Source organism: Trichechus manatus, unplaced genomic scaffold (assembly GCF_000243295.1).
Source record: "Trichechus manatus latirostris isolate Lorelei unplaced genomic scaffold, TriManLat1.0 scaffold00007, whole genome shotgun sequence".
Taxonomy (NCBI): Eukaryota; Metazoa; Chordata; class Mammalia; order Sirenia; family Trichechidae; genus Trichechus; species Trichechus manatus.
In genome coordinates this window covers 19486978-19511235 of record NW_004443943.1, presented here as the reverse complement: position 1 = coordinate 19511235, position 24258 = coordinate 19486978, and the positions used below count along the sequence as shown (strand labels likewise).

Here is a 24258-nt window from a genome sequence, read left to right as displayed (position 1 = left end):
ATAGTTCCAGGATATGTTTATTGTGACAGTGATGTTAGAGCTAAGCAATGAGAAGATTTTTAGGTAAAATTCTGGCTGGCTTATAATAAGAACACATATGTTTTTGTAGCTTTACAAATGGTTTGGTGACAAAAAGGGAGAAAGTGGGCTGACAAGAAAGCAGAATAGGAAAGTCTGGCAAAGGAAACAAGCACATACAGGCACAATTCAGTCATAACAAGGAAAGAAAGGAGATGGTACTTTACAAGGCCAAGTGTTGGTGATATTTACCTATATAAGTTCAAGTTTAGAAGAACAGTACAGCCTCTATATATTTGCTATTGAATAATATGCAAGAAAAATATTTTTTCATTTGTTATGAAAGGGTTATTTTATATGAAAAGCTAGAAATGCATATTCGTTTAATGCAAATTCCAAATTAAGCCTAACTTAATACACAGTGAACTACAGAGATGACAGAAAAATGGGGGGTAGATACATTAATTTCAACAAAATTTACAGTATTGCCTTGATACCTTCCTATTCTTGTTTTTAATATATACATAAGGCTCAAGTTCTGGGGTTACAGTTTTTATCTTTCATTTCTCTTAAAAATAAAATTCCCAATCCTCAAGTTAACTAAAGATTTATCTGGGCTCGTAGAGGTAGTCTGCTCTTTGTAACAGAATGCTCTGTAGTTTCTTCCACTTTAGAGCGCTCCACTGGGTTAATGCCTCTGTTTTCTTTGTCTTTTCCATGTGGTTTTTTATGCTGTGGATTTAAAGGGAGAAATTAAGTCAATATAAAGTAACATTTGATACACGTTAGCTATATCCTATTTTCAAAGTTCTCAGGGTTATAGGCAAGAAATTTAGTGTGGAAAACAAGAAGAGGCTCAACACAAAGTTGAGCCAACAATTTGTTTGGCAAGTAGAGGTGAATGCTTTCTTCATTTAACACCAATGCAAGCAGTGAGGTGAAAAAAATATTAATTTTCTGCATTCTTTTCCAAGGCATAATTACAGATTTTACTCTAGGGCAGTGGTTTTCAACAGGAAGTGAGTTTGCCTTCCAGGCAATGTCTGGAGATATTTTTGGTGTCATAACTAGGAGATGCTACTGGCTTCTAGTGGTAGACACCAGAGATGCTGCTAAACATTGTATAATGCATAGGATGCCCTCCCCCACCAACAAAGAATTATCTGGCTCAAAATGTCAATAGTACCACTGTTGAGAACCCCTGTTCTAGGGAAAGAAAAATTATCATGCAAAAAAGGCGATTCTATTTTAGGCAGAGAATCTGGCATATGGGCTACCTTAAGATACTTCTGTTTATGCTTATTTCATACTTCTCATTTGGAAGTTTGATTTCATTGGAATACTCCTATTTGCCCATAGAGAGCTTTATGAGACTGGTGACATCAATGTCCTATGTAAGGAAATCTTTACTTCACAGACACCGTCCGGGCTCACGTCCTCAAAATAGAGGAACAGATGCTATGCAGATTATAGTGCCATGCTCCCAACAGTGTTAGAAAGGGGGCAGAGCCCAAGACTTAGCTGCAGAGGATCAGAGCAGGTAGAGAGCTCAGGAAACATGAGGTAATAGTTCAAAGGGAAAAGCCTCAGAGGGGAGAAATCGCTAATATAACCTAGAGCCCTTTGGTCTCTAAATATTTTAAACCCCCCAGCCTTTAAAGTCTGATTAGGGGCAGAGACAGGCTTTAACTTCCATTTCAAACATGATGGGAAGAGAGAAGTGATACCTTTCAATATCCATTCTGAATATATAGGAGGCAGAAGGGAGATAAATATAATAGCTAAAGATTACCAGATGAAGGTAGAGATTTAAGTCAAATTTTGCTTTTATTTATCCTATAGAAAATCCTTTATCAATATTAAGATTTTTGTAAATAATTTAAATTGGAAAAGTTAACAAGCTTTCCCAAAGGAATGAATTTTCTTTGTTGTTCCACCAGATTACTTAACTAAGTAATGGCTTTATATTAAAAAGAAAATGACTGACTTAAGTCAGATGTGGAAAGGTTATCTGATATGACATAATCACGTACCTGGAAAAATGGAACCCCACCACCTGATGAACAATTCACACCAGCATCTATAGACGGCTCTTGACTTAAAGGTTCTTCGACAGTAACAGTGTGCTCCAGAACTGCTTTTTCTTCATCCAAGTCCTAAAATAAGAAGCTAGATGAGTGATTAAGCCTAAGGGCTTAAAAATCTTCACAAAAGTAAAGGCAGTTTTCTTCTCTGAATATAACACAATGCCCATTGTTAAACCTCAACAAAACTATTAGTAAGTCTACAAAATAATTAAAATAATCTCTTATTGTTTCATATACAGTAGAAATGCCTATACTAAAATGCTATAGGTGGTAATCTCAGAATATTGAGATTATAGTTTATTTTCTACTTTCTTCTTTTCCTAACTTTTCTATAATACTGTAGTTAAGAGCACTGATTATGAAGCTTGATTGTCTAGGTTCTAGTTACAACTCAATCCTGTGACCTGAGAAAGCTAATTCTTAGTGTCCTCTTTTATGAAATGAGGCTAGTACTAATATCTACCTCATAGAGTTATTGAGAGAGTTGAGTTAATGTGCTTAGAACAGTGTCCAGCATATAATAAGAGCATTAGACATATTGGCTATTATTATGTATTTGTTTAATAATTTTAAAAATGACAAGATTAAAATAAATAGGCTTAAGGGCCAGGCAATTATTGTTAATGAGAGGAAGGTAGGATTGAAAGGGCAGAAACAAAAATTCTTCACATGAATTTGGTCATATCAGGAGTTTACAAGAGAGTTCTAAAATTACGATGCTTTAAATTTACCTGACTGGTCTCTTCTTTGTTGTTTTCTGAATAGTTTAGCATCATTAAAAGCTCAGGCTGTTTCCTTTTTAACTGATCAATGAGTTGTTCACGTGGTTCCGTTCTCACCAGTGTTGATGGGTATAAATAATTCTTCCTCTGTGGTGTCGTACCTTTAGTGGACATTATATAAGTGGGAAAAATTGAAGTTTGGGCTATAAATAAGTTTTTAAAAAAGTATGCTGAAACTTATACTTCCAAATGAGTCTTCCAAAAATACAACCACTGCCATACATGAGAATCAGTCTTGTTACCTGACAGGCATATATGGCTTGCAACTAATATTTCCTAACTTGACAACTGATCTTAAATAGATAATTATTTTCAGTATTCAACCTACCCTGCCCCCAACACAAAATTTACCATCTCTAAGGCTATACAAAAGATGTGTTGTAGGCTCTAAAAGGAGTCACAGATGTGTTCTGAGAAATGGCAGCCTTGTTGGGATAAGTGTGCAGTTTTTCCCAATATGATTACTTTGAAAGGGGTAATCATTTCACTATAAATTAGGTGTTGTAACTAAAAATTAACCAGTTACATTTCTTTGTAAAATGAGAGCTCATACTCTGATAATTTACAAAGGCACTTGCCTTTTCTCTTAAACGTTACATTTCCTAATCTCATTGAAAAGTGAAGAATAAATCATACAGTTCTCTTGGGGGAAAAAAAAAAGAATATTCCTTTCTATCATCTCCTTCTATAATTTTTTTTTTACATTAAGCAGCTTTGAGGTATAATTTAAACCAAAAAACCCATTGCCATCGAGTGGATTCTGAGTCATAGCAACCCTATAGAATAGAGTTGAACTGCCCCACAGGGTTTCCAAGGGTATAATCTTTACAGACGCAGACTGCCACATCTTTTTCTTGCAAAGAGGCTAGTGGGTTCGAACTGCCAATCTTTTGGTTAGCAGCCAAGCGCTTAACCACGGTGCCACCAGGGCTCCTTGAGATATAATTTACATAACACAAATTTCACTAGTAATTTTAAGTGTACAATTCAGTGATTTTTAGTAAATTTACAGTGTGTGCAACCATCACCACAATCTAATATCAAAATAATCCAATAATTCATCCTGTGTAAAACAGCTTGTCATACTTTCTTCCAAGAAGGTTTCCCTGCATCATTATAGCATCTTTGCCATCTCTGATCACCCAAAATAGTGATTCCCAAACGTCAGTCTAAGGGTCTATGACAAAATGAGAGAGACAAATAACAAACAGCAAAATGTGGTGAGCTTTCCATTAAACTAGATTTCTTCTAATATGTCCCTCTAACAGTTTTGGTGTTAAAATATCCTTTTTCTTTTACAAATGGTGCTAGGAAGACGGTTGGTTTTTTTGTTTTTAAAATGTTCTCTCTTAATGTCTTCACAAATGTCTGAAATTTTACTAAATTGTAATGCCCAAATTTCTAGGAGTACATATCACCTCTATCATCTAACACTTGATTAAAACCATTTTGGGGTTCCAAGTTGTCTGTATTTGAGTTAATTACGGTAAGGTAGTAAATTCCTACAAAGAAATGGCAGGACATAGTTTTTCTGAACATCTACCACTGCACAGGGTTGAATTCAACTTCAGAAATTTTAAAAATTCTATTCCCCCTTAAAGTACCTGTTGGGATATCCAGTTTCAGATCCGACTGCAGAAAGCATTTAAGCTTAGTCAAACCAATTTTTATGGTTTCATTAAGTTCTAGACTTTGTGACATCAGTCTCTCTTCGTCAGTAGTTATTTGATCAAGGAAAGTGTTACGCTGGTTCTCAGTAGCTGCTTTATATCCACTTAATTTTTCAGTAATTTCTGAACTTGAAGCCTCACAACCTTGGTTTATAACCTGCAAATAATGCAAATGAGCCTTTACTAATTTCATTACTAAAATTAAAGTTGTCATTGCTTTATTCAACTTATCATTTTCTCTTACCTTGAAATGTTCCATAGTAAGTTTTTTTAAACACACACAAAAGTGAGAGAATATTATTTGTGTTCATTACCCAGCTTCGACAATTGTATCAACACATAGGGTATAGATGAAACAAGACTGGCCACATACTCCTCCTCCCGTTCAGGATTATTTTGAAGCAAACCCTCTATCATTTCATCAATTTACTTCAGCATATACTACTGAGAGACAAGAGCTTTTTAAAATTAAATATAACCAGAAGACCACTATTATACCTAAAAAAAAATTAACAATGATTCTTTCATATCAAATATCTAGTCAGTGTTCAAATTTTACCAGTTGTCACAAGTGTTTTTCACAATTGGCTTGTTGGGATCAGAATTCATCATAGATTTGGTTGATATGTCTTAAGTGGGTGATTATTACAATTTATCATCAAAACTGGGACATTTTTGAGACTGAAAGTGGCCATTCTTAATAATTACCCCCAAGGAAACAAAAGTAAAGACTTAAAACAGGTGTAAACAAGGACTTAAGGTTCTTAGTCCAAAGCCTCTTTTGATGTATAGGTTACCCCTCCTCATTTTTTTTTTCCTTGAAAAAAAGTTTTATTGTTGAAGAAACCAGATCTTTTGCTCTATTGAATCTCTCAAATTCTGGATTTGGCTGATTGCATCTCCATGATGTATTTTCCTATGTTCATTTGTCCTATGTATTTTCCATAAACTAGTTGGATCCAGAGGCTTGATCTAATTCAGGTTCAATTTCTGGCAAGAATACTTCATAGGAATGATACAACCATTTTGGAAAATGATATGGCACTTCCTCAGAAAGCTAGAAATAGACATACCATTCGATCCAGCAATTCCACTCCTAGGAATATATCCTACAGAAATAAGAGTTATCACTCGAATAGACATATGCACACCTATGTTCATGGCAGCATTGTTCACAATAGCAAAACGATGGGAACAACCTAGATGCCCATCAACAGATGAATGGATAAACAAACTATGGTACGTACACACAATGGAGCACTACACAACAAGAAAGAACAACAATGAATCTGTGAACCATCTCATAACATGGATGAAACTGGAGGACATTATGCTAAGTGAAATAAGTCAATCACAAAAGGACAAATATTGTATGAGACCTCTATTGTAAAAACCCATGAAAAAGTTCACACATAAAATGTAACAATCTTTGTTGGTTACCAGGGCGTAGGGGGGAAATACTAAATAGGCAATAGATAAGTGGTATCTTGGGTGAAGGGTGAGACAGTACACAATACAGGGGAAACTAGCACAACTTGTACAAGGAAAGGTCATGGAACCCCATAGACACATCCAAACTCCCTGAGGCACTGAATTGCTGGGCGGACAGCTGTGGGGACCATGGTCTCGGGGAACATCTAGCTCAATTGGCATGACACAGCTTATAAACAGAATGTTCTACATTCTACCTTGGTGAGTAGTGTCTGGGGTCTTAAAAGCCTGTGAGCCGCCATCTAAGATACTCCACTGGTCTCATCCCTTCGGGAGCAAGGGAGAATGAAGAGAACAGGATACAAGGAAAAGATTAGTCCGAAGGACTAATTGTCCACAGCTACCAAGGCCTCCACCGGACTGAGTCCAGTACAGCTGGATGGTGCCCAGCTACCACCACTGACTGCTCTGACCAGGATCACAACAGAGAGTTCTGGACAGAGCTGGAGAAGGATGTAGAGCATAATTCTAACTCACAAAAAAAAGACCAGATTTACTGGCCTAAAGGAGACTGGAGAAACCCTGAGAGTATGGCCCCCAGACACCCTTTTAGCTCAGTGGTGAAGTTATCCCCTAGGTTCACCGTTCAGCCTGGGAGTGGACAGCCCCGTAAAACCAAATGAGACTAACGAGGTACAGCAGTCCAGTGACAAGGACCAGAAGGCAGAAGGGGACAAGGAAGCTGGTGATAGGGAACCCAAGATTGAGTAAAGATATTGTTGATGTGTTGTGAGATTGTTAACCATTGTCATAGGGCAACATTTGTAGTAACTGTTAAATGAGAAACTGTTTTGTTCCGTAAGCCTTCATCTTAAGTGAGAATAACAGCACAATTGGAAGAGCGTAGTCAATGTCACTGAACTGTGCATGTAGAAATTTTTGAAATGGTGTATCTTTAGCTATGTGTATTTTCACCAGAGAAAAGGTTGAGAAGTTAGAGGGTTGACATGTTGTTGGGTTGTTGGCCAATGTCATAAAACAATATGTGTACTACTGTTTCATGAGAAACTATTTGTTCTGTAAGCCTTCACCTGAAGTACAATAAAAAAAAAAAATGCCTGTCATCACATGGTCAGAAAAGTGTTGACAGGACATCAATCTGATTCATTGTCTTCAGGGAGCTAAAGCACCATATCTTACTCACATGACACAAATTGTAATGAAAATGGAAAATTGATCTTTTCCACTGAAAAAATCTTAATTTAATCCATCTCCACCTTAGTTTTAAGAAGAAAATGTCATGCTCTTTTAGTCAAAAGTGATTTGACTCTGTGTTAGCCCTAATCCATATTATTAGGAAATACATATTCAGGCTCTCTAACAACTGAACTGTTCCCATGATACAGAGGTAATTTTGAATTATTGAGTTTTCACCAGAGAAGAATGTAAAATATCCTTTTTTATTTTTTTAATATGTGTTATGAGAATTTCTTTGCAGCCATTTGATATTTGTTTTAGAGCAGAGCTAATATTACCAAAATCCTAGATTCTAGCAAATTATTAATTAGTTGATAATTAATATGTACTCACTGAAGGAATATAACAACTTATTTTGAACTCTTTTTAATAAATTTGCATGATATGCAAAAAAAAAAAGCTTCATAGGAAGTGCTGAAAGCCCTTAATGCCTGGTTGTGTTTCTCATGTTCTAAGATTATCAGTGGGTTCAGGTGTAGTTAGCCTATTAATTTTAAAGTTCTCTACAATATTGATCAAATGGTTTTAATACTCATTAATGTTCATAGGGGTTATTTCATTAGGAGTTGCCAAATGGTGATATTCTGTCATTTCTTCAGCATTTTGTTACCTTGGATTCTTCTATGAAATACTTTTCCTCATCAATTACCCTGCTAAACCAAGACAGAATTTTTTCTGGAAAGACAGATAGATGCTCAATTGTTTCCCTTTATTTACCAGTTTTCAAGAATAATGCATTGCCTCCCTAACGTGCTCCAAATGAGACCTATGAGGTTTTTAATGAACATATGAGTTTTAAGATATTTGATGTGTGCTAATCTATTATAATCATTATTCTTTGTGATGTTCAAACCATACCATCATGCCTTTAGGTTGGCTCCTAAGTCAACCTGATACAACTCCAGTAATGTTTAATTGCTTCCTTACTTTCTGGTATGACAAGATGTCTAAGCTCACCTTGTACATTTCCTGCCTCATGCCTAAAATCAGCCATGTCCCCATGAGCCCTGGTTCATTTTAGTGAAAACAGTTTAAATAGCTTAAAATACTTAATTCTTTGTACCTAATTCATGAGAATGTTAGTAAAATCCTTTTATTGCCCAGAAAGAAAAACTAAGCCACAAAGGGCTCATGCAAGTGTTAAGTTCAAGCAAACCCACAAACATATCAAGTATCCTTTCAGCAACCAGAACAATATCCTAAATACTTAAAGCAATAATAGGTTTGAATGTACTTGGAGAAGAGAAAAATGCATATATAAGTGAAAGGTATTATATGTCAAAAGACAGGGTGCCCCTCCGGGAAGGAACTAACAAGTCAAAAACCACAGGACAGAAATCACACAAATGTTAAATTAACTTCTAGAACTAGGAGACATACACCAAAGCATGAAACAAGATCCCATATAAGCATACCAAGTATTATACTTAAAAGTTTAAGCCATTCATTATATTTTAAAGTATAAGTTGTTTTGAAGCTACTTCTTAGCCAAACATATTTAATTTCCTGATTATCACTGTTCTGCCCAAAGTAGGTTCCAGTGACAAAGTTATTACCTCAAATAAGTTCTGAAGTTCCTCTTGCCTTTTATTTAAGCAAGATACCCACTGCTCAGAAAAACAAAGTGTGCTTGTGTTCAGGGCCTCACATTTCTGTTCAGTCTCTTGAGATATTATTTCGAGGTTGCTATTGAGTTTATCACAATGCTTCACAGACTCTTCAACCAATTTTGTACCTTCTTGGTTAAACTGTTTGAGTTCTTGTGACAAGCCATCAGAATCAGCACAAAATTTTGTGCCGCGAGAAGTTGTTTTGTTGATCAGATCCTTAGATTTCCTGTAAGAAAAGAAAATGTTATTGTTGAAATGGGAAACTAAGATTCAAAGGACACATAACTTGCCCAAGATCACAAAGCTCTTAAGTGGCAGATTTGAACCCAGGCAGTCTGGCTCCAGAGCCCTGCTCTTTAATTAGTCTTCTATATTGAGGGTGGATATTTTTGCCAGTGTCTGTTCACAACAGGTTGATACCACACCTGTGCTTAAATGACCTTTGAAAATGTCATCTTTTTTCATAAAATCTTTCTCAGCCCCCCTTCAGGTGTAATGCTGTTCTTTGTACCTGTGTATTTAACTCTACAGATATTAAAATGAAATTTATATACTTGTTTTATTCCACCTACTAGAATAAGTTACTTAAGGACAGGGACCAGAGCTTACTCATTTCCGCATCTCCTACAGTGCTCAGTTTATTGCTGGGCTGTGGTTGTGTCAGAAGCGTTGCCATTCCCAGGGTCCTTTGGGGTTCAGCCTATTCAGCATTTTCAGTTCTACTTCCTATTCCCCTATGGAAGGCCTTGCTCTCCTCTCCTACCCATAGGTCCAGCAGTTCTTCTTGATTTATTATAGTTACCCATAATGCACAAACACCTAGAGAGCCCTTTTTCAAGATGGGAGAGTAGTGAGTGACTATTTGCAGAATTATTATGGCATCCAGCAAGTGTGCATGGCAACATGCCATCTTCCTCAGGCATCCCAGGTGTGGTGAGAGTCATACTCATGAACATATTACCAAACTCCTTGGTATTCACATTATGGTGGTTTCAGAGTCAGTCCAAAGCAATCCATTACCACAAGCCCACATGTGCTTCCAATTGTATTAGTTAAGGAAGTAAAGGGATTTAGCATGAAAATAAAATGTATGCCTATGAAGTACAACACAAATTCTTTAGTAAGTTTTAGTGGCAATGTCTAAATAGCTGAAAACAGTAGTACGCCACCACCACCATCCCTGTGAAAGGATGTGCTAGTGATCAACAAGATGAGCTTCAGAACAAAATATTACCAGACTCTGTAAAAAGAGACGAAATTCTTAATACCTGGGCTTACAAGTGCTAGGAAATAATGAAAACACTTCCTCATTGTTAGAATTGATCACAGAATGCTTATAAAATATACCTAGGATCAAATCCCTGACTGTCTTTGGCCATCTTTTAAAAATATCTATTACAAAGTGCCTGGGAGTGGAGGGGATCCAAACTGTGTTTTACATATGGGGTGACTATTACCCTTAGGACATTTGAGTACTCCCTTCTATAAACTGTAGGAACCCTGGTGGCACAGTGGTTAAGAACTTGGCTGCTAACCAAAGGTTGGCAGTTCAAATCCATCAGCTGCTCTTTGGAAACCCTGTGGGGTTTTTTGTTTTGTTTTGTTTTGTTTTGTGTAAACTCTAATCTTTTAAATTATATCTCTTCCTGATTCATAGGAAAATACTGTTTGTCTCTAACATTAGACAGAAGAGGCTCTAAAAGTTACTTTGAAGTGCTACTGATGGTCAAAAATCACAGCTACTAGCAGCACTCAAGCTTAGAACTTGACACCTATTCTAATAGCCTCTATGTCAGTGATTTTTCAACCTTAGGTCATTTTGCCTCCTGGAGCACATTTGGCAATATCTAGAGATATTTTTGGTTGTCACAATTTGGGCATGTTACTGGCATCTAGGAGGTAGACCAGGGATGCTGCTCAACATCTTACACTGTGCAGGGCAGTCCCCACAACAAAAGAATTATCCAGCCCAAAATGGCAAGAGGTTAAGAAACCCTGCCGTAAATAATAATCCTACAAAACCAAGCCCCTTGCCATCGAGCTAATTCCAACTCATAGAGACCCTATAGGACAGAGTAGAACTGCCCCATAGGGTTTCCAAGGAACAGCTGGTGGATTCGAACTGCCGACCCTTTGATTAGCAGCTGAATTCTTAACCTCTACGCCACCAGGGCTCCAATAATCCCACAGAAAGCTGTGAAACCAAAACAAGGCTTCTAACCAGTTCTTCAGGTTCAAACGCCTGCTGCTAATTTGCATTTCTAACAAGTTCCCAGGCGATGCTAATGCTGCTGGTTAGGGACCAATTCTGAGAACTACTAGTAGAGCAGTGGTTCTCAAAATTTATTGTATGTAAGACTCACCTGAGGATCTTGTTAAACTGTAGATTCTGATTCAGTATATCTGGAGGTGGAAATTCAAATTCTCAGCAGGGGTTCGAACCCTGAACCAAACACAGTAGAACTAAAGTTTATGCTTTTGTCCTTGCTACTCCTTAAGAGCAAGAGACTTAGCTGTTGAAAATGCCCTAAAACGGTTTTATACATATCGTAAGAGAAATAAAACCAATCTATCTCTTGGCAGACAGCAGAGATACTGCTACCTAGCACTATGGTTCTCAAAACTTTAACATGCACCAAAAACACTTGGAGGGCTTGCTAGGCCCCACCCTAGAGTTTCTGATTCAGGTCCAGGGTGAGTTCCTCAAATGTACATTTCTAAAAGTTCCCTGGTAATGCTGGTGCTGCTGGTCCAGGTACCATACTTCGAAAACTGTTGACCTATAGCATGTTAACATGTTAGTAGGTTCTCAAAATAGTTGTTGAAAAATAAATAAGCTTGACCCATTCAACCTTTCAGACCTTCCTTTTTGATTCTGTACTTCTCTGGAAAATTCCTCACATTCTCTCTCCAAAGGCATTATCTCACCCAACAACAAAATCCAATCCATAATTCTCCAGTAGTGAATCAATAAAGGACATATAATAGATATCAAATACAACCAATATGACCAACTTCTAATATAATTTAAAAGCATGTAACCTATTGAAATCTTTGCTCTCCTTAAGATATGGAGGAAGAATGGAAAAATAAATGTATCTATCTGAAAACAGTAGAATTTTATGAAAGTATGCTAAAAATAGGTGCAAAATAACCCCAGTGATATTATCAAAAAATCTGTGACAAGAGGAACTGGATTTTAATGGGCTAATAGGCACTGTCCAGGGAGAAGCACTCTGATTACAGAAACCAGTGCAAGCTGAGACAAATGTTCCTACAATGAAGAAAGATATAATAGCTGACAGAAATAGCCTTTTCAATTAGTGTATGTTCTATATGACATCAACCAGCCTTCTTTAAAGTTGGATATTCTTCTTGGGGTTTATCTGCAATAACTGTCAGTTCATAAATTAAGGGTGTGTGAGCAAACAAATAATTGTTTAATATAAACTAACCTATTTATTCCTGAAGTGTGTTCCAGATTACCCCATTATTTTTCTGGAAAAGGAGCTCCCCAGTATATTCTTCCCCCAAGGAATTATTAAGCCAATCAGTTGAAATGGAGAGAGCTTAAATAAATGAGCACTAAAAGTTAAAAATGAATTTATAGGCATAGCTAAAAAACTGACCAATGTATTATTTCATATACTCAAAACTTACTGTGTGGGAAAACAAAAGGGTAAGTATTTGTATACTCTGAAGTTGGAAAAGAAAAAACGAGGTGATCTCATACAGCATCATTCTAAGATGGCTCCCAAGATTCCCAGGCCCTGGTGTACACACACACAGTTATTAAATCAAACATTAACCTGTGTATTACTGTGAAAGAATTTTGCAGATGCAACTAAATTCCCAAATATGAAGATTATTCAGGTGGGCCTGACCTAATCACACGAGCCCTTTAAAAAGCAAAGAGGAAGTCACAGGAAAGGAAGTCAGAGATTTGAAGCTCAAAAAGGATTCAATACGCTGTTGCTGGCTTGAAGATGGCGGGAGCCCAAGTGGCAAGGAATGCAGATGGCTTCTAGGAGCTGAGGAGTGGCCTCCATTGAAGCCAGCAAGGTAACGGGGACCTCAGTTCTACAACTGCAAGGAAGTAAATTCTGACAAGAACAATGAGCTTGGAAGCAGATTTTTCCTCAGAGAAAAATCCACAGACGAAAACTCAGTCCAGGTGTGATAGCTTGATCTCAGCCTTGTAATGCCATGAGCAGAGAACACAGTCACACCTTGCTGGTGTTCTAACCTACAGAACTGTGAGCTAATATAAACTAATACAAGCAGTAATTCTTAACCTCAGCTACATATTAAAATCAGCTAGGTAGCTTTTCAAAGCTCTGTCAATGCTCAATCACATTCCAGACCAATTACATCAGAATCTGAGACACAAGTGACTTCTAAGTGCAGACAAATGTAAGAACTTCTGCTTTAAGACTAGAGTTCTCCAGTTAGTTCTAATGGGAGCCGATGCCGCATGAATAGCAGGTGTAACCAGATTTTCCGAATCTAACTAACTCAGTTTAGAACTTCATAGAACCCTAACCAAAGCTTCCCTCTAGTTCATCATCTAAATCAGTGGTTCTCAACCAGGGCTTTGAACCCGTTAGGTCTGGTGTGACCGCCCCCCCCCCCCCCCCTTTGAGAATTTGCCTTTCCATTCTAGACATACTGAATCAGAGACTACATTTTAACAAGATCCCTTATCACCTGGGGATCTTGTTAAAATATAGACTTGTCAGCCTATCTAGGGTGGAAAGGCAAATTCTCAGCAAGGGGTTGCACCAGAACAATCTGGTTTGAAGCCCTGTTCTCTACACTAGCTGTACATTTTAATTACCCAAGGGAGCTTAAAAATGCTCATACCCAACTGTAGACTAACAGAAACTCTAAGGCAGTGGTTCTCGAAGTATGGGCGTCAGAGTAGTAGCATTAGCATTACCTGACAACTTGTTAACCAAACCAAAAAAAACCAAACCCACTGCCATCGAGTCAATTCCGACTCATAGTGACCCTTGAGGACAGGATAGAACTGCCCCATGGAGTTTCCAAGGAGCCCCTGGTGGATTTCAACTGCCGACCTTTTGATTAGCAGCTGTAGGTCTTAACCACTATGCCACCAGGGTTTTGACTTGTTAGAAACGTAAAATCTCAGTCCTCAACTTACTAAATCAGAAAAAAAGGATGGCAGGAGCAAAATTTTAAAAAGCCCTTAAAGTGATTCTGATATATAGTGAAGTTTGAGAACCACTGCTCAAGAGATAGGGCATCTTTGTATAAAGCTCTCAAGGCAATTTCTAATGTGTAGCCAGGGTGGAGAATCACTGAGCTAAATCCTTGCCTCTATTTTCCTAGCCTCTAGTCTAGTCCCAAAACTGGCTACAGTCATTCTGTTATTAGGCAGTTTTACCTTGCCATGACATAAAACAAATCATAAACATTACACATGTTATAAAACAAAAAGTCAATATAAAGCTTTCTAATAATTAAAAGAAAACTATGACACATTATACATATAGCACACAGTACACTATCATAAAACGTATGTCAATTACAATATACATTAAAATTCATTGATAATTTTCTTTACTCCGTAAGTTTCCCTGTGATAGCATTGAAAGTAGTCTTATGGGATCACAGAACTAAACTTTGGTTGAAAAAGGAAATAAAGAGCTTGAACTTACCCTCTGTTACCACTAGATGGTACATCATGGGAGCAAACCAAGCAAGTAAGCAAAGGTGTTGGAAACCAAAGTTCACCAAAATATTAAGTGGGAAGGATTCAGAAAGACAGAAATTAAAATGGTAAACATGGAGACTGTCAACATAAATCTCTCCCCTCCAGGTGCTCACAACCGAGTGGGAACATAAGACTTATTCACAAGTAACTACAAACCATAATAAATGCCAAAGGCAGTGTGTCTTAAACTTCACTGTATTCAGAAATCATCTAGATTCTTGGGCCTAAGTCCTGGGTAATTCAGTGCCCCCGGATCACACTTGGAGAAACACAAGTGTAGACAGTAAATGTTAGTAATGTTGAAGGCAGAGAAAATTACTTGCAAAGGCCTTGAGAAAGCTTTTCATAGTTTTCCTCTCACCCCAGTCCTACTCTAGTATTCCCACCAAAGCTTTGGAAGGAGCCAGAAATCCACCAGTCTAGAAAGTAGGAATAAAATGGGGGAAACACCTTCTACATTCAGAATCTAGAAAGAATTCAGAATGGAACATTGTGTAATGAATAGGACCAACAATAGGGCTGAAAAACAGACAATATAAGTTAGGAGTAAGGATAGATTAATAGCCAGAATTCTAGAGCAGTACTGTTCAATAGGATTGTAATGGAAACTACATATGTAATTTAAAATTTTCTAGTAGCCACATTAAAAAAGAAAATAGATAATGTAATCAGAGTAAGAATGTACTGGCTTTACATAGCATGTGTAAAAGTAAAATATATAGAAACAATGACACAACAGATGGGATGGAGGAATTGGGAATAAACTGTTGTAAGGTCCTTGCATTACATGTGAAACAGCATATTATTTGAAGGTGAACGTAAATTATTTAAAAATGTGTGTTGTAAACCCTAGAAAAACCATTTAAAAAGACTTTTTAAAAAGACTTTTTAAATGTCCATTAATGGATGAGAGGATATACAAAATGTGATACATATATACAATGTAATACTACTCAGCCATAAAGAGAAATTAAGTCCTGATACATGCTACAACATGGACAAACCTTGAAAACATTAGGTTCAGTGAAATTAGTTAATCAAAAAAGGACAAATATTGTATGATCTCACTTATATGAAATAACAAGAATAGGCAAATGTATAGAAATAGAAGTTTATTAGTGGTTACCAGGGGCAGAAGGACAGGGAGAGAGGAAGTCATTGTTTAGGAAGCAGCGAATTTCTGTTTATGGTGACGGGAAATTTGGCAACTACTATGGCACAGTGGTTATGGTTGGAATCCACCAGCTGCTCCTTGGAAACCCTATGGGTCAGTTCTACTCGTCCTATAGGGTCGCTATGAGTCAGAATTGACTCAACGGCAACAGGTTTGGTTTTAGTTTGGTATGGGTGATGGTTGCACAATAAGATTAATGTAATAAAACAAAACAAACCTGTTGCCATCAAGTTGATTCTGACTATATATTATATATATATAATAAAATATCCTTCTTATGAATTTAGAGTTGGAATGAGTTTTTAAATCACATTTGCCTACTTACATGAAATATATAGAATAAGCAAATGCATAGAGACTAAAGTTAATTAGTGGTTTCCCGGGGCAGGTGGGAAGAAGAAATGGAGAGTTAATGCTTAAGATATATTGAGCTTCCATTAAGGGTAATGAAAAAAATTGGAAACAGTGACAATGGTTGCACAACATGGTGAATGTAATTATCTCTGAATTATAAAATAATATAAAATAATATAAAAATGTTTGAAACAGCAAATGTTTTGTTATAAATATTTTACCACAATAAAAAGAATCATGTTTGTAGGTTGAAGAAAACATTATAACATCACCTGATGTTATGTTTAATGCATATAGAGTAAATATACTAAGACAGTTGCACTGAAAACAGCAGAGAGGGTAAAGGCACATAAACGTAAGTAAATTTTCTACACTAGAAGTGGTAAAATTTCAATACCAGTAGTCCATGGTAAGTTGCATATACATATTGTAATACCTAGAGCAACCACTGACAAAACTATTTAACAAGATATACTTAAAAATACTACAGATAAATCAGTGGAATTCTACAAAAATGACCATGGAACTCAAAGGAAGGAAAAGTAAGGGGAAACAGAGGAGCGATAACCAGAGGGAAAAAAACAGAAAAATAATAAAACGGCAGACTTAAGACCTAACATATCAAATTACTTTAAAAGTAAATAGTCTAAGTACACCAATTACCGAGAAAAAAATAAATACACCAATCAAAAGACAGAGTGGATTAAAACACTAGTAGAGTAGATTAAAACAACATGACCCAACTATAGGCAGCTTACAAGAAACACATCAAATATAATGTTATAGGTAGGCTGAAAGTTATCGACAGAAAAAGATATAGTACCACACAAACACTAGTCAAAAGAAAGCTGGAGTGGCTATATTAATACTAGATAAAGTATGTTACACAGCAAAGAAAATTATATTACACAATGATAATTACATTTGGGAATTTCAACACTCCTCTCAGCAATTTATAGAACTACTAAACAGAAAACCAGTTAGAATATAGAAGATCTCTACCCAACAACAACAGAATACACAATCTTTACAAGCACCCAAGGAACATTCACCAGGATATACCATACCCTGAGTCATAAAAAAATAAATAAATCAACAAATTCAAAAGAATTGAAATGATAGAGTATGATCTCTGATCATAATGGAATCTAATAAGAAATCAGTAACAGAAAGATAATAGGAAAATTCATAAACACTTCAAAATTAAACAACATATTTCTAAATAATCCATGTGTGAGAGAAGTTTCATAAGAAATGTAATTTAAAAAAAATAGAACTGATTGAAAATAAAAATGGAACATATCAAAATTTGTGGGATGCAGTTAAAGCAGCAATGAGAGGGAAATTCATAACACTAAATGTTTTCATCAGAAAAGAGGTAAAGGCCTCAAAGTAATAAGATAACCTCCTACCTTTAGAAACTAGAAAAAGAACAAAACAATCAGAAGGAAGGAAATAATAAAGATGATACTAGAAATCAATGAAAATGGAAAAACAATAGAGAAAAAGCAATGAAACAAAAAAGGCGGCCTTCATAAACCAGAGACTCCATCAGCCTGAGACCAGAAGAACTAGATGGTACCTGGCTACCACCAGTGACTGCCCGGTGAAGGAACACAATAGAGTGTCCCTGAGGAAGTGGGAGAAAAGTGCGGAGCAGAACTTGAATTCACATAAAAAGACCAGATTTAATGGTCTGACTGAGACTGGAGGAACCCTGGAAGCCATGGCCCGTGGACACTGTGTTAACCCAGAACTAAAACCATTCCTGAAGCCCACTCTTCAGACAAAGATTAGACTGGACTATAAGACATAAAATGATACTCGTGAAGAGAGTGCTCCTTTGCTCAAGTAGATACATGAGACTAAATGGGCAGCTCCTGTCCAGAGGCAAGATGAAAAGGCAGAGAGGGTCAGGAGCTGGTTGAATGGACATGGGACATCCGGGGTGGAAAGGAGGAGTGTGCTGTCACAGTATAGGGAGGGTCACATAACAATGTGTGTATAAATTTTTGTATGAGAAACTGACTTGAATTGTAAACTTTCACTTAAAGCACAATTAAAAAAAAAAAAAAGTGTGCTTCTTAGTTCAAGCAGATACAAGAGATAAACGGGTGGCTCCTGTCCAGAGGCAGGATGAGAAGGCAGGAAGGGACAGGAACTGACTGAATGGACACAAGAAACCCGAGGTGGAAAGGGGAGTGTGCTGTCACATTATAGGGGTTGCAACTAATGTCACATAACTATGTGTATAAATTTTTGTATGAGAAATTAACTTGAGCCGTGAACTTTCACCTAGAGCACAATTAAAAAAAAAAAAACAGGTGGCTGTTTGAAAAGATCAACAAAATCAGTAAACCTCTAGCAAGACTGACTAAGATAAAAAGATAGAATTCACAAATTCCCAGTATCAGGATTGACACAGAAGATACTGACACAGAAGATACTAGAGCCATTGAAAGGGTAATAACGGAATATTGCCAATAACTCAATGCACATAAATTCAACAACTTAAATGAAATAGACCAATTCCTCAAACAACATGATGATGTAATTGTTTCACACATGAAGTATCAATAGATGCTAAGAGGAATAAGAAGCTCATGCAGTTTCAAAATATCTTCCCCTGAGTTATTGATCAATTACAAAGAGGAAAAGATTAATTTTACAGTGGAGAAATGTGGCAGACAACCTTAACCAAGCAATAAAGTTAAATAAAACATCACCAATAATGGGACAGATATCTCATACCTCTTGATAATGCACTAAGAACACCTCATCACGTCTGTGGTATTCTTGACAACAACAACTGAGGGACATGCTACTAAATAAATGTCTTACATTCTTGAAAAAAGGCAAGGTCATGAAAGACAAAGAACTGCTCCAGATTAAGGGAGACTCAAGAGACATGAAAATTAAATGCAGTGTTTGATCTTGTATTAAACCCTGGATCAAGAGAAAATTCTTTTCTTTTGCTATAATGAACATTAATGAGATAACTGGCAAAATTTGAATTAGGTCTATACGTTAGACAATAGTAGGTATCGATCATAATTTTCTGATTTTAAATAATTGTACCATGGTTATATAAGAAAATAACCTTGGTTTTAGTATATATACACTGAAGTATTTGGGACAAAGAGAACATTATGTCTGTAAATTACTCTCAGCTAATTCTGAAAAGAAATATATATAGATAGATAGATAGATAGATAGATAGATAGATAGATAGAAGAGAGAGAAGGAGAATGATAAAGCAAACATAATAAAATGTTAGCAAATGAAATAGTTGGGTGAAAGTATATAGGAATTATTTGCATCATTTCAAACTTTTTATTTTGAAATAATTTCAGGCTTACAGAAAAGTTAAAGAGAATATAAAAATAGCTTACTGCTCTATATTTTCTTGGACACTATCAAGTGGTTTCTGGATGTTATCACACTTTTCCTCCAAAGCACAGAATCTCTCTGCCCAAATATTGATTAACTGACAAAGTTCCTGTAAGAAAGAGGCAGGGAGGGGGAAGAGGCTTGAAATTATGACATTTCAACTTTTTTTCTGTACATGACTAATGACATTAAGTATTCTCCCATAGGGAAGAATTATACAAATTCCTGACAAGAACTTTAACTCCATCTCTCTCCCACGGAGGAAAGCAATGGAATTGATATTAAAAGGATAATATTATAGGGATTTTTAAAAAGTAAATAATTTGCAAACTTTGCTATTTTAATTGTTAGTAACAAACTACTTTCAGTGTACCTCAAAATTAATCAAGCACACCAAGATGTCACGTTATGTTTGAGAATCACATTGGCAGATACATAAACTTGCTTCTTAATTGATAACACTACTGGAAGGAACAGTTAGTGCTGATAATCAAAGGGACAAGCAATCCAAAAATAGTATCAATTACTGAAGCTGAAATGTTTTATAGAGCCTAGATTGGTCATATTAATAAAATGTAAATAGTCTTACCTTTTATTTTCTAATATTTAACATCTTTAAAAATAAGCTCTTATAGGCACAAAACATGATAGGGACTTACACCACAAAATGAAAAAGCCACACCAAAGACCAAAGAGCTGAAAATGCACCCACATTTGTCTTCACTGTTCAGTCCATTAGTTGGCCAGTATCTCTGAACAACATTATCAGCTGACCATATATATCTAACACTTTGATTATGAATAAGGTCTGTCAGTATTTTTACTAGTCTCAAAGTAGAGGGAAATTAAGGTATTATTAGATTTGTAAATATGCGTTCACAGTTTTATAAAACTGTTTTGTTACAGCTAACTTCAAGCTCTGGAAAACCTAAGAAAAGAGCTCACTTAGTGAACTTGCTTCTTTAAAGCCAGGGAAGTCAAACCATTTACCCTAAGAACTTTTCAGGCCAGAAGTTTTTTGTTTTGTTTTGATTGTTTTGATTGGTTTTTTAAATAGTTGTCTAGCCATTATGAGCATCTCAGGAAATCTATTTACAAAAAGCTGATTTACTTTAGAATTTATTTTAGACAGGCAAATACCCATCTGCAGAGGTACGAGAAATTGCTGCAATTTCAAATTTCTCCAAATTGCCCAGAAACATATAGAAGACCCACTCAAACTAGGATGCCTTACAGGCAATATAATCAACACCATCCCATATAAGATGATCTGCCTAGTATTCGATGCACACAAGGCCTCAGTTTCCTCATTAGAAAACTGGGCTAATAATAGAACCTATTATCTATATTAAAAAAAAAACAAAAAACAAACCCATTGCGGTCAAGTTGATTCCAACTCATAGCAACTCTATAGGACAGAGTAGAACTGCTCCATAGGGTTTCCAAGGAGTGGCTTGGTGGATTTGAACTGCCAACCTTTTGGTTAGCAGCCATAGCTCTTAACTGCTGTGCCACCAGGGCTCTGTATCTATATTAGTGAGAGGAATAAACACATAGTGAGCTGCTCAACAGATGTTAAGTATTATTTTTACTAATTTCTGATGTCAACCCTCTCTCTGAAAAATTTCATGTTTCTCAATTAGGGAAACTAATAGTGTAAGATCGATCTTACTTTAAAGATGCTTTAATTCTTACCTAAGAATCTTGGATGTTTTTCCCCAACATTTTAAATGACATGAGTATGAATTCCCTCTCACTCACTTTCCAAAGAGAAATTACCCTTTACTACTCACCAAATTGTGTTCACTGGCGAAAGAGTTCTGTCATGTAGTAATAACCTCATACTGTAAGCCTTAAGAATACTAGAAGTTGCTTTCCGTTTATCTGATATTTATAGATATGACTTCCCTGGTTTGAAGGTTAGGTTTTGGTTTAAAGCCTTATATACTGGGGAATAGTTTACATGGACAAAGTCGTGAGTTACATTTATAATCAATAAACAAAAATTTAAAAATTATAATAATGTATTACAATTTAAATGTCATCAATGAGATAGAAATAAGATAAAGCAGAACTTAGTTTATAAAAGATAATATCTTCATCATCCTAGAAAAAACAACTTATCAAGTTATAGATACATGTTCACTTTAAAGGTTATAGCCATTTTATTCTAATCACACTACTAAAGGGTGAGTTTTCCTAACCTCATCTATCGTCTTGGTGTAAGTAAAGGACTGTTTTGTTTATTGTCTTATACTTCAGCATAGGGTTCTACATGTAGCAAATCTTCAAATATTAACTGATCAAGAAAAGTGTTCTCAATTATTTTGCGTTAATCACCATTATAAGCAACAGTGGTTATGGTATTTTCAGGTTTCTAAACTACTTATACAGCATTCAGATTGTGTAACATGGATTATCAATTTAAATATCGGAAGATCTTCTTTTTACATTCCCCAAATCAGCTAAACAAGATACCTGTGAATGGGTTTGCTTTATTGTCTTCAGGTCTTCGGTTAAATTTTCACATAGCTTTTGTGATTCAGCTAAGGAAGAAACTGTACTTTCTTGTAGTTCGTGTAGATTACTACATAGTGTACTGAGAAAGTCATCCATTTCCTTTTTCTGATCTTCTATCTTTGAAGAAAAAAAATTAGTTTTTTTCTTAAATAACAATTCAATTTTAAGATATTAAGAACATAACATTTGTTACCTTATCAGCCACTGTCAATGAAGTCTTGAAAATATGCTTTATTTGACTATTGATTTTCAGTATAGACATCACAGTGGGAGATAAAATCGTTTCCAGTGAATTCAGAAGGTCAGTCTTAAGTACACTCTGGTTTTAAAAATAAACAAATAGATTTTTAAAAAGAATATTTCACTTCTATAAGGCTAACTGGTTAAATAACATCTTAAATACCCTGATAACTAACCACATGCATTATTAAAATTCTAAACTTTCTATTTTCTATCTGTTCTTTATAACCTAGAGAGATATATCTGTTACTATAATTTATATTCAAAACAAGCCACTTAGTCCTACCTATAGGAATTAATAAAATGGTCACTTAGTGTCAATAAATTAATAGTCTAATAAAACAGAAGACGAAATAGAAAGATGACAGTCAACTGGTAAGATTTCAGAATTCCCAACAAAGGACAAATTTCCCAAAAAACCTATAGATACATTTTAACAAAATAAATTTCTAACAAGTTTAAGGTACTCATCAAAAAGCTAGAGTCTAAATAGCTTTCAAGAGTAGGCTTTGGGTGAGAGGAACTTATATCTGACTGTATCAGACAAACTTGTCAAGGTCACCACCACAAAATCTCAGGTAAACATTTTGTAGATTATATGGAAAATTGAGAATGCACCTGGGAATTGGGAAGTTTTATAAAACCAGGGAAAATAAAATCCTGTCCTAATTTTCTTTCACTAGGGCAGGGGCAACAAGCTCTAACAGAAATAAACTAATAGACTTCTGGGGAACATGGTGCTATAGTCAGAAAGCTCCACACTGTCCCTCTGCAGCAAAGATCAGAAAAACTAAGTCAAAGACACACGTCAATCCTGAAACCCTAAGCATCAAATGAAGAGATAAAGAACTCAGCCAAGCAGCAAATGGAATAAGAAACTGACCAAGAACAGAGAGCAAGGAGAGATACATGCAGGGGTCCCCTATCAGCTACGGCAGCATGGATCTGACATCTTGGACTCCTATCGGAGATCAGTGAACAGGAGGTACGAGAAAGCAGCTTCACAGAGCTTCCAGCAGGAGACAGAACAACCGAGAACAAGCAATATATGCTCTCCCACCTCCCACCCTTCTTCACCCCCACTTAGCCTCCTCTGCTTCCTGCAGCCACAGTCTCTTGGCCAGGAAGCACCAGCTTCACCCCCATGTTGCTTGGATTCCACCTGCCCACAGTGGCCAGCTCCCTGAGTGCCTTTTGTTGGCTGCTGGTATTGCTTTTTTCCACTTCTTTAGATTTCTTCCTTACCTCTCACCACCTCCCTTTCCTTTCTCTCAAATACCTGGCTCCGTGCGCCATCTTTGCTTCTTCCTGAAAGGCTGCGAAACACTGCTCGACTGTGAAACTGCTTCCCGGCCCATGCCACCACACTGGTGGGACCCCCAGGGCTTTTTTGTTTCTTTGCTCTGATTTGTTCTGTTTGTTTGTTTTTTCTTTTCTTGGCTTGGGAGCCCCTTCGAGCCGGGCAGTACCGCACAGCTTGGAAGCTACTCCCTTACTCTGCACAGACACAAAAGGATATCCCTGGGGACATTTCTTTTTTTGGTTTGGGGTTTGTTTTTTTGTTTGTTTCTTTGTTTTGTTTTCTTTTTTCTTTTAGTCTTTCTTCATTTCCAGTTTCTCGATTTATTCCTTTTCTTCTCTTACCATTTTTCTTTTTCATTTTTGTTTTTCCCCATTTCTCAGTCTCTCATCTCTCTACTCCAATAGCAAGCTCCCTTAGCACTCTTTTTTATTTGTTTGTTTGTTTGTGGCTCCTGTTCCTCTCTCCTCTCTCTCTTCTTTCCCATACCCATGTTAGCTCACAAATCACAATCTACGCCCTCCTTCCTGCCTACCTGCACCATGTGCTGAACATCACACTCCCAAGCAGCACAGGCACGGCCTACTGGAACCTGCCCTGCACTGATTCCCGGTCCGCACTGTCAGCCCTGGTACGTGCCACAAACAACCCATCCCAGCAACTCCCCTCAGCTGGACCTGCCCTGCTG

At 36.5% G+C, this 24258-nt stretch overlaps 1 protein-coding gene across 1 annotated transcript in view; it reads right to left on the bottom strand.

Moving 5' to 3' along the window:
- Positions 1-564: 564 nt before the first annotated feature.
- Positions 565-24258, bottom strand: part of KIF11 (kinesin family member 11) — a 52438-nt gene continuing 28744 nt past the window's right edge. The window contains exons 15-22 of the mRNA XM_004369934.3: positions 22224-22349; positions 21989-22147; positions 19513-19619; positions 8802-9081; positions 4492-4714; positions 2837-2988; positions 2052-2174; positions 565-750 (exon numbers count right to left, since the gene is read on the bottom strand). Coding sequence (XP_004369991.1) covers positions 619-750; positions 2052-2174; positions 2837-2988; positions 4492-4714; positions 8802-9081; positions 19513-19619; positions 21989-22147; positions 22224-22349 — 1302 coding nt within the window. The 3' untranslated portion in view covers positions 565-618. The remainder of the gene's footprint in view (positions 751-2051; positions 2175-2836; positions 2989-4491; positions 4715-8801; positions 9082-19512; positions 19620-21988; positions 22148-22223; positions 22350-24258) is intronic.